This window comes from Gallinula chloropus, assembly GCF_964237585.1.
Source record: "Gallinula chloropus genome assembly, chromosome: 10".
Classification (NCBI taxonomy): Eukaryota; Metazoa; Chordata; class Aves; order Gruiformes; family Rallidae; genus Gallinula; species Gallinula chloropus.
Genome location: NC_140095.1, coordinates 22,322,727 through 22,332,437, shown reverse-complemented (window position 1 = coordinate 22,332,437; position 9,711 = coordinate 22,322,727). Strand labels below are relative to the sequence as shown.

General features: G+C 53.3%; 1 protein-coding gene across 2 annotated transcripts; it reads left to right on the top strand.

Annotated features, from left to right (window-relative positions):
* Positions 1-2,758: 2,758 nt before the first annotated feature.
* Positions 2,759-9,008, top strand: YIPF5 (Yip1 domain family member 5). 2 transcript variants are annotated; one of them, XM_084268762.1, is made up of 7 exons: positions 2,759-2,829; positions 3,142-3,252; positions 4,745-4,917; positions 5,462-5,607; positions 7,150-7,331; positions 7,962-8,393; positions 8,512-9,008. In XM_084268762.1, the coding sequence occupies exons 2-6, from the start codon at positions 3,152-3,154 to the stop codon at positions 8,122-8,124; spliced, it is 765 nt and encodes a 254-aa protein (XP_084124888.1). In that variant the 5' UTR covers positions 2,759-2,829; positions 3,142-3,151; the 3' UTR covers positions 8,125-8,393; positions 8,512-9,008. The 2 variants fall into 2 exon arrangements, with proteins under 2 accessions (XP_084124888.1, XP_084124889.1); XM_084268763.1 differs by lacking the exon at positions 2,759-2,829 and having other exon boundaries at positions 3,042-3,252.
* Positions 9,009-9,711: the final 703 nt, after the last annotated feature.

Here is a 9,711-nt window from a genome sequence, read left to right as displayed (position 1 = left end):
CACAGCCCACTGCCTGGGATTTGGGTCTCATTTTCCTGTCTAGTGACCTGCAGCAAAGTCGCACGGTTCAGCAAAGTGGCACTAAGTCATCAACATCAGATGCAGCCTGCACACTCCACAGGCCTCCCATGAAAGCTGGGATCTTCTCAGCCTCCAAACACTAATTTACCTGGAGTATAAATTTGCAAGAAGCAGCTTATACCCCAGTCACTGATCTCTGCTTATCTGCAGCTGTAATTCCTGCACCGTTACTGCACTGGGCTCTACAAACCACAGCTGCTCTCCAGAGATACCACGTACACTGCACCACAGGACAGGTTCTGCAGGAGAAGCTTGTAACAGGACTGTAATTTAAATACAGCAATCTCACTAGAAGAAGAATACATACATGAGAGTTTGTGACAAAATCACAGAATCCCAGACTGGTCTGGGTTGGAAGGGACCCCAAGGGTCCCAGAGCTCCAACCCCCTGCCACAGGCAGGGCCACCAACCTCCAGGCCTGGAGCTACACAAGGTTGCCCAGGGCCCCAGCCAACCTGGCCTTGAACACCCCCAGGGATGGGGCACCCATCCCCTCTCTGGGCAGCCTGTTCCAGCCCCTCACCACTCTCTCTGCAAAGAACTTCCCCCTGATATCTCCTCTCCCCCTTCCCTCCTCCAGCTTCACTCCATCCCCCTTGTCCTGCCAGTCTCTGCCCTTTAACAAGCTGATTCCTGTCCTGTTCCTCTGCTCCCTTCAGGGACTGGCAGGCTGCAGTGAGGTCCCCCCCCAGCCTTCTCTTCTCCAGGCTGACCCAGCCCAGCTCCCTCAGCCTCTCTCCATAGGGGAGCTGCTCCAGCCCTCTGAGCATCCCCAAGGCTCCTCTGACCCTTCTCCAACAGCCCCACATCTTCCTTGTGTTGGGCCCCAGCTCTGGACACAGGACTCCAGCTGGGGAGGGCAGAGCAGAGAGGGACAATCCCCTCCCTGTCCCTGCTGCCACCCCTGTGCTGATGGAAAATGACTGTAATCCTGTCTGGCACCGGGATGAATGGACCCCCAGCAGGTACACGTACCTCAGGAGCACCTGAGCCAGGGGTCAGGAGGGGGTCGGGCCACATGAAGTGCTCGTGGGTGTGCAGCTGCCACGCTCCTGATCCTCCTCACCCCGTGCCCATGCAGAGACACCAGTGAGACGCCAATCACAGTTCATTTCATGAAGTTCCAGCTGAACCCCCTCAGCCAGGGTTTCTCCAGACTCTGTCCAGTACAAAGCCCTGCAGCACTGCACGCTCTCCCCCTGTGCTCAGCACCAAGGCAAAGGTAGTTAGCAGCAAGTTCTCATTACAGTCCCAGCACTGCCTTTTCCCCGGCCCTACATGGGAAAAAGGGAGCAGAGTGATGAAACCAGAGGGATAAAGGGAGTGACAAGGACTGTGAAGAAAGGAACTCCCTCACGTGAGAGCATCTTCCCAGTGCCAGCCATGTTTTCCTCAGTTCCACAGTGTTCCCAGCTCCTGCAGCTCATTTCCAAGGGACAGGCTCATGAAGACTGGAAGCTGAGGGGAATCCACCCCTCTAGCAAATTTTTTGTCTGGCCAGAGGAAAATACTCATGTCATGCACTGTGGACAGGTGAACAGGTGTGAAGGGCAATGCTCACTGACAGCAGTGGTTTACTTTTCAGCAGCTCCATCACCTCCTCCATTTGTTTCCTCTGGGGCGTGTGGTCTCCCGTGAGCTCTCCCAGCCCTGGGGTGACTGGAGCACAGCCCGCTCCCCTCGGGAGCTCCAGGCAGATGGTGGGGTGCAGTGCTGCACTCATGGGCAGACCCACCTCAGCTACACTGCTGGGCCAGAGTCTCTTACTTCCACCAACAGGAACAAGAATTGTCTGAATCATGCAAAGGGCATTTTATCCCTGCTCTGCTCCACTCCACACGAGGACTCACAATGTTGTTTCTTGATGAGCAACTGGGAAAAACTCCTGGAGATTTCTGACACTGAAAATGCTGCTTGGGAATAAATTCCTCTGTGACCTCAGGTGAAACTCTCAGCGAGAGCCTCCGGAGGCCCTGGCTGCATGTGAACTGTGCTGAGCAGGAGGACACCCCGGGGCGTGGGTGCTGCCTGGGCTGTGCCACCAGGTAAGAAGTCACTCCCAGGGCGTGCCCAGCTCCGTGGGGCGGTGGGGCCGGGGCTCTGTGGGCTCTGCAGGCTGCGTGACGTCAATGGAAGGATCTACAACCAGTTACTGGGTTGTTTTCACGTGGCTGCACCCGGAGGTGGGGGGCGCTCCCAGGCCGTGAGGCACAGCACGGCCTCACCGCACAGCAGGCCCACAGCGCCGGGCACAGCTCCCGGAGCACAGACCGAGGCAAGGCGGTGACAGGGGTGTCCTCACGCCGAGCGAGACGCGGGCACGACGCTGCTCCGGGCGAGTCTCGGGCCGACGTGGCGTCCTGCCCCGGCAGGCCAGCGCGGCCTCAGGCCTAGCGGGGAGGCCTAGCAACGCGGGGACGCCCGCCGGCTCCCTCCTCCCGGGGCCAGGGCGGTCTCCGGGCCAGCCCATCCCTGCGGGGCTGTACCGAGCGCTCCCGCAGCCCGAGGACAGCGAGCCCGAAGCCGCCGGACCCAGCCGGGCCCCGCCGGGCCCCGCCGCCATCTCGGCCCCGCCCCGCCGCCATGGCAACGCTGCGCGCGCCAGCGGGGGCCGGGCGGCGCATGCGCCGCGCGTGCCGCGCGCCGAGCGTGCCGTGCGCACGCGCGGCGCGTGGCCCCGGAAGTGCTGGGGCCGACGGGTGACACGTCGCAGGGGCCGCGGCGGGTCGGGCCGGGCCCGGGGGCAGGTGGGTTCCGCTGGGTTCCGCTGCCGGCCGGGCCGGGCCCACAGCGCTTCCCGGGGCACGGGGGCACCGTGCGGCTCGGCCGGGCCGAGACAGGGCGGCGGGGAGGGGAGGGGAACGGCGGGGGGGGGAAGGGAGCGGCGGGGAGGGGAGGAGGGGGGAGGAGGGGGGCGGGGGTCCCCGGCGGCCCTGAGGGAGCGGGGGCCGGGGGCTCGGGGGGCCGGTGGGTCGGGGGGGCTCGGGGGGCCGGGGGTCCGGCGCCGCTGCCTCGCTGTCTGTGCGTGCGGCCCCGCGAGCCTCGCCGCTGTCTCGCAGGGGACTGGCGATGTCCGGGTTCGACAGCTTCAGCACCGAGTTCTTCCAGACCAGCTACAGCATCGATGACCAGGCCCAGCACTACGACTACGGCGGGAGGCCCTACGGCAGGTGGGGCCGCGCGGCTCGGCCGGGCCCGAGCGCGGCCCTCGGGGGGTTCCGGGGCGGGGAGGGGGGTCGGGCCTTGGGGCCGGCCGGGCTCCTGCCGCCCGCCGCACGGAGAGCGCAGCCCGGAGCGGTGGGGCGGCCGGGAGGCGCGTCCTCGGCCGCCTGCGTGGCACGGGGGGGCTCGGGGGGGGCTCGGGGGGCGGTCTCGGCTCTGAACGCCGGCTTCTCGGGGAAAGGAGATGCCCTGTGAGTCCCTGTCCCCCAGGAGTGGAACCGAGTTACAGCCTCGCTCGGCGAGGCCGTGACGGCAGCGCGGGCTCCTGGGCTCTACAGGAAGGGCCGGCGGGTGTCCCTCCCAGGGCAGCCCCCGGGGGCCCCTTGTGCTCAGCCAGCCCCGTTACCTGACCCCTGTCACCCCTGGCTGTGTCCGGGAAGGGGTGTGGAGCTGGGACGGGCTGAGCCCTGCCAAGAGGGAGAGGGGAAGGAGTCCTGGGTCTGCTGCCTTTGTGTTGCTGTTTCCACAGTTCAACCTGTGGAGATGTCCAGTGAGATCTCCCTAGTCAGACGTGGAAATGGGTAGTGGTGAGAAGAGCTTGTTGGGTTGATTAGGAACAGAGGGAACCTTTGATTAGGCTTTCTTATTTTAGAGGTAGCAATGTCTATTTTTACACATGTAAACAATGATGGAGAGTACTCCAAGAATGTATAAATCGGTTTGTTAGTAATAATTTAGAATGTATGAATAGAAACTGAAAAATTGCCCTTTTTTTCCCCTGCATCGTGTCCTGTGGGCAGAGGGCATAATGCATTTAGTGTCTGTATCTGCTCTTCAGCCTGGAGAAGAGAAGGCTGTGGGGGGACCTCATTGCAGCCTTCCCATCCCTGAAGGGAGCAGAGGAACAGGAGGGGAATCAATGTTTTAAAAGGGTAGATAATGGCAGGACAAGGGGGATGGATTAAAACTAAAGGAAGGAAGGTTTAGATGAGATATTAAAGGGGGAAGCAGGGGGCTGGTGTTTAAAACCAGCAAGTTAATGTTCTAAAGAGCAGCAGAAGTGGTGCTGTGAGCAGCCTTGTCCTCGTGGTGACTTTGCAAATAAAGCACTCTGAGTTCTTGCTGGCATGGGATGGGATGTCAGCAGCCATGACCAGACAGTGTTTGGATGGGTTTGAGCTGTGTGGTGTTTGGTACGTTTTACAGGTTTATGGCCTGTAGTAGCTACTCAGTGAATGGATGGTGCTGGTTTCCCCAGCAATACCTGTGTGTGTAGGAAGAGTTACCTTGTTGAGCCCACCAGGACTGTTTGTAAGGGTTTGAACAGACAGGTGGCATTCCTGACAGGCCTGGATCAGAGACAGGGGTCATCCCCTGTGTGGCTGGTTGAGGAGGGAGGAGGGGGTTGTTTGCTGACTTACTGACTGAAAAAGAACTGGGCTGGGAAATGTTTGAAATGCAGGTCTGTACCTGTCCATAGCACGGTGCTGTTCCTTGCAGGCAGTATGGAGGCTATGAATACTCTCAGCAGAGCGGATTTGTCCCTCCAGACATGATGCAGCAGCAGCAGCCCTACACAGGGCAGATCTACCAGCCGACCCAGACGTACACTCCCACCTCAGCACAGTCGTTCTACGGGAGTAACTTTGAGGATGAGCCTCCTCTGTTGGAAGGTATAACTGCTGCTCTGTTCCCACCTTATCCCTAACTCGAGTAGCAGGATGTGGCGTGTGTTCCCTGCTGCTGGAAGTGCACAGTGTTAGAACAGGTGGGTGATTTTGGGAAGAGAGAGGCACTGAGGGTAGTTAAGTATGGAGAAGGTCCTTTGAATTCAAGACCCTTGAAGCACCACTTGATGGAGGCTTGAGAAACTCACATGTTCTGTGCCTGTGCTCTGGTACACATCTGCCTTTGGTCACTCACAGGGACAAAGTGCTGGGCCAAAAGAACTCAGGCTGACTCAGAGTGCTGTGTTTACACTCTTACCTGATCCTTTAGAAACTGCCTGTTCGCTCCTGAGCATTTGAGACCTGGACTCTGGGGGAGCAGCGTGCTGGGCAGCCTGGGGAGTGATGGGGTGACTGTCCCTGGTCTCCATGGGATTGTATCTGGAGGAGATGTAAAAGTGGAGAGACAGGGAAGAGTAGGAGTGAATCAAATGGGGGCAGTAGGAAGGGAAAAATGAAATAAGCATAGTTCTTCTCATGTGACTTGCAGAATTGGGGATCAATTTTGACCACATCTGGCAGAAGACACTCACAGTGCTACACCCATTAAAGGTAGCAGATGGCAGCATCATGAATGAGACTGATCTGGCTGGACCCATGGTCTTCTGTCTGGCTTTTGGAGCCACACTATTACTGGTAAGGTATTGACTGCAAAGTGTTGCTGTTTGGGCATTAAGGTTTGTGGGAACACAGGGGGAAAAAGCCAAGGTGCCTGTGTGTTTCTGTGGAAGTGGCTTCTTGGCATGGAGCACATCCTGACCAAGGGTTTGTAACTACATGGGAGAGGAGCTGGGGCTTCACATGCTCTGATTGGAATTAAGGAGTTTGCTGCCTCTACTGCAGAGGAGTTTGAATCAAGTAATTGTGCTTGGTTTTTACATCACTGTTACTTCAGTGAGACTCCTGTTTTCTCCATGCTTTGCTTTGGAGGGACACAGCTCCCTTTTGCCACAGGAATGGGTGTGACTCGTGTTCTCAGATTTTTTTTACCTCCTTGGATTTTTTACAAGGCAGATGTTTTGCTTCCAGAACCGTTTGTACCTTGTCTTTTTTCAGCACCTCTGTTGCTTTCTGTCTTACCAAGAGTCAGAGCAATCAGCACATCCAGTATTTGGATATTTCATTCCTTCATGTAGGAGTTTGTATTTTAACTCTCCTGTTGTTTAATATTTGAGTCTCTTTCCCTGTTTGTTTCATGGTAGTTCTTTGCTCCATACTATTTGTTGTTCTCTACAGATACTCAAGAGGCAAGGAACCTTAACATTCAGGTGTAAGAAGTGATGTTATGAGTACCAATATGTCAGGCATGAGGGTCAGTCTGGTAAAAACAACTCCAGAAGTAAACCTGCTTTCACATTGCCTGCACCTCCTAACGGGCCAGCTGCTGTTGAAGTTGGTGGCTTTATTAATTGTGCTTAATTGAAGTAAATTTGTGGTTTAGCAACTCCAAAGTGTCAGTTATGAAATGTGTATCAACAGTCAGTCTGCCTTGTCATTGAAAGTGGTGGTATTTCTGATCAGTGTTTTTCTCTCAGTGCCTCCAGGCTCTGCATTTCCCTCTGAACAAATACCCACATTGCTACAGCACGTGGAACACAGAGCTCTGGGACCAGGGGGCTTAAAGCCTGGTTTGATAAGTAACTGGTATTTATGGAAACTAGGCCAGTAGAGTGAACACACGTGCCTGTAATAGGTACATTTAAAGAAATCACCACTTTCTCCTCTTTTTTATGAAGAGAAACCATGGAGTGTGGTGAAAGAAAAGGCACTTAGCCTGGCAGGGTGACGAGTTAAAGCAGGTCTGATTGTTTCCTGGGCTTGTCAGGAAGCTCCTCACTTACAGGCTTTTGGGTCTTCAAGCAGTGTTTCTGTGAAGAGGATTATTGCAGGTGGCCTGAGAGAGCCAGCAGGAGTTCGTTGAGTAAAGGATTCATTGGTTTTTCCAGCCCAGGTGGAATAACCATCTGATGGATGTCTGTTCATCAGGATACATACATTTGGGTGCCTGGAAGATGCAGGTGGCCTGGAATTGAGGTTATGGGAGGGTCCTGCCTGTGGAATTGGAATGCAGCACTTGAGGGGGGACAGTGGGGAAAATGAGGATACTGAGTGCACGTTCTTTCTCTCCTCCCCCTCGGAGGGAGGTGGCTGACAGGCGTTGCTCTGCTTGCCCTGCAGGCTGGCAAGATCCAGTTTGGGTACGTGTATGGGATCAGTGCAATCGGCTGCTTGGGGATGTTCTGCCTCCTGAACTTGATGAGCATGACGGGCGTCTCCTTCGGCTGCGTGGCCAGTGTCCTGGGATACTGTCTGCTCCCCATGATCCTGCTTTCCAGCTTTGCTGTTGTGTTTTCCTTGCAGTAAGTACATAAAGGTTACAGTTTGGTAACGGGCTCCTCACCTACCAGGTGGTGAGGGAAGCTGTTGAAAGGCACTTGCATACTCAGTGGTGAAGCTGCATGTAACCTGAACGTGGCAGGAATGTCTAGATAAGTGTGAAGAGGTGAATGTCAGCCGTCTCCAGGTGTTCACGGGGTGGCAGGTAGGTGAATACAGCTTTCAGCTGTAAGTCAGCTAACAGCTTTTAAATGTATAGACTCCACAACATCAAGTTTGTCTCCAGTGAGCTTTGAATCTGACACATCTCAGTGCCTCTAAAGGCTGAAAGTAATTTTCATTCCAGATGCAGATCTGAATTTGAGGAACAGAAGAAAATCAGTGTGATTCCTTGTCACTGCATGAGATGAGGGACTGAAAGGAAGGGAGGGTTCCTGTGCTCACCACTTGCACATTGCATTGGCACAAAGTTCATTTCCAGGTTGCTTTATGCATTCTGGATGCTTCACTGGAACTATTTAATTTTAAAAGTGAAAGATAAAAGCTAAAATCCACGTTAGAATCTGTAAAAGGTGTTAGGAGGAGTGCAGTTAGGACCCCTCTAAGCACACACGAGCCTGACGTGAATTCTCTTTTGATTTCTCTCTTCACAGGGGAATGACAGGGATTATTCTCACTGCTGGAATCATTGGCTGGTGCAGCTTTTCAGCTTCCAAAATCTTTATCTCTGCCTTAGCAATGGAAGGACAACAGCTCCTGGTAGCATACCCCTGTGCTTTGCTCTACGGAGTCTTTGCGCTCATTTCTGTCTTCTGAATAGACTGTCCAGCCTGTTGGACTCCCGTGGGCCAAAATGAAAACAGCGACTTGGAACGTTTAGTTGGACCAGAAGCAGCTGCAAACAACTGCCTAGTGTTGCTACCCCAAAACGTAGACCTGTCCCAAATCATCTGGAACAATAAAAACAAGTGTCTCGTGGTGGCTTTTCTAGGACTTTGAATACTGTTCTCAATAGACCTGAGGTGTCTATAGCTTTAAGAAGTGTTCATGCCTATCAAGTTATATGGAATTTCTTTCCTGTTCCTGTATCTTTACAAAAATAACTCTTGGTTGTTTATTTGAGGGTTGGGGGTTTTGCTGGGGTTTTATTTTGGGGGGAGGGAGAAGTCTGGCAGTTATAAATCCTTAGGCTCTTACCAGCAGACGATAGGGGACCAGCAGGTGCTGTACACTTGGGGTATCCTGTGAGTAAATCTGCAGCAATCAAACCTGGTTCCTTCCCCCTCTGACCAAAAGCAAAATGCACAAATGAGCACAGGTAATTAGAGCATTTCCTGCATTTTGACCAATACCCTCTTTGGTCTCATTCATTTGTTAATTTGATGTGATAGTATTTCAGGATTCAAGATACTTCAACTGTCAACTAGAAAATGTGCTTAAAAGTGAAGGGGATCTGTGATCTGTCACACTTGAAACACAAATACTTTGGGATGTGGAAGTAGCTGTGTGTTAACTTGGATTTCTGAAGATGACTTCACCTAGAGTTTCTTTTCCTAATGGTGCACATACTGGTAGATGAAGAGTGATCTCTTGGAGTACTGAGGAAAACACCATTCTGAAAACGTTATGCTTGTCAGTATTGTAGTTACTGTAAAATAATTTAAGGCATATTGATTAAATTTTCCTTAAATTTTGAAGAAGGTGTTTGATTTTTCTAGTCTTTCTTCTTTAATGCAGTTCATGTACTAAAATAGAAGCTTCAGTAGTGAAGCACAATCACACTTCAAGCTGTGCAGTTAGTGGGTTGATACTTGTTCAGTCACACGTACTTCAGCCTGTGTGAGAAGTGTGATGTCATTTGTCGTGTTAGTCACAAGAAGCCTTAGAAAAGCACAAAGGGGGCAGGGAAGAGTGGTGGTTCTTCACTTCCTAATGCTTAAACTGATCTGCAAAGTGAGCAAGAGATGGCTTTGGGCCCACTGTAACTCACACTGGGGAGGGAAGTTATTTACATAGGCAGCAGTGCCCTGCCTTGGAAAGGGAAATCCTCTGACACGGTGCTAGGGTGTAACTACTGTTTCTCCAGTGCTTAACCCAGGGGATTTCATGTTGAATCTTCTGCAGGTGTTGAGTCCTCAGTCACCTCCATGGAATGACTTTGTAGGCTTCAGGGGTTGAATCACTGCTCATACATAAGGCTTGATGCACGAAGGCACCTTCAGAGGAAAGCTTTTGTCTTAGAGATAGAAGAATTAACAGTTTCAAAGGCTCAGCACCCATTTCTGGTCATACTTCATGAAAGTACCTGCCTTGTGCTGCTCGTTGCTGCCAACAAGGTCCTTGGTTGTTGGCCAGAGCCAGCTTTTGCTCGTTCACTGGGGGTTGTGGGAAGCATCACAGGAG

Excerpts from the sequence above, each read along its gene's own strand:
- YIPF5 (XM_084268762.1), top strand. The coding sequence starts at position 3,152 with ATGTCCGGGTTCGACAGCTTCAGCACCGAGTTCTTCCAGACCAGCTAC. Across the intron at positions 4,918-5,461 it reads TGAGCCTCCTCTGTTGGAAG|AATTGGGGATCAATTTTGAC; the intron begins GTATAACTGCTG and ends TGTGACTTGCAG. Across the intron at positions 7,332-7,961 it reads GCTGTTGTGTTTTCCTTGCA|GGGAATGACAGGGATTATTC; the intron begins GTAAGTACATAA and ends CTCTCTTCACAG.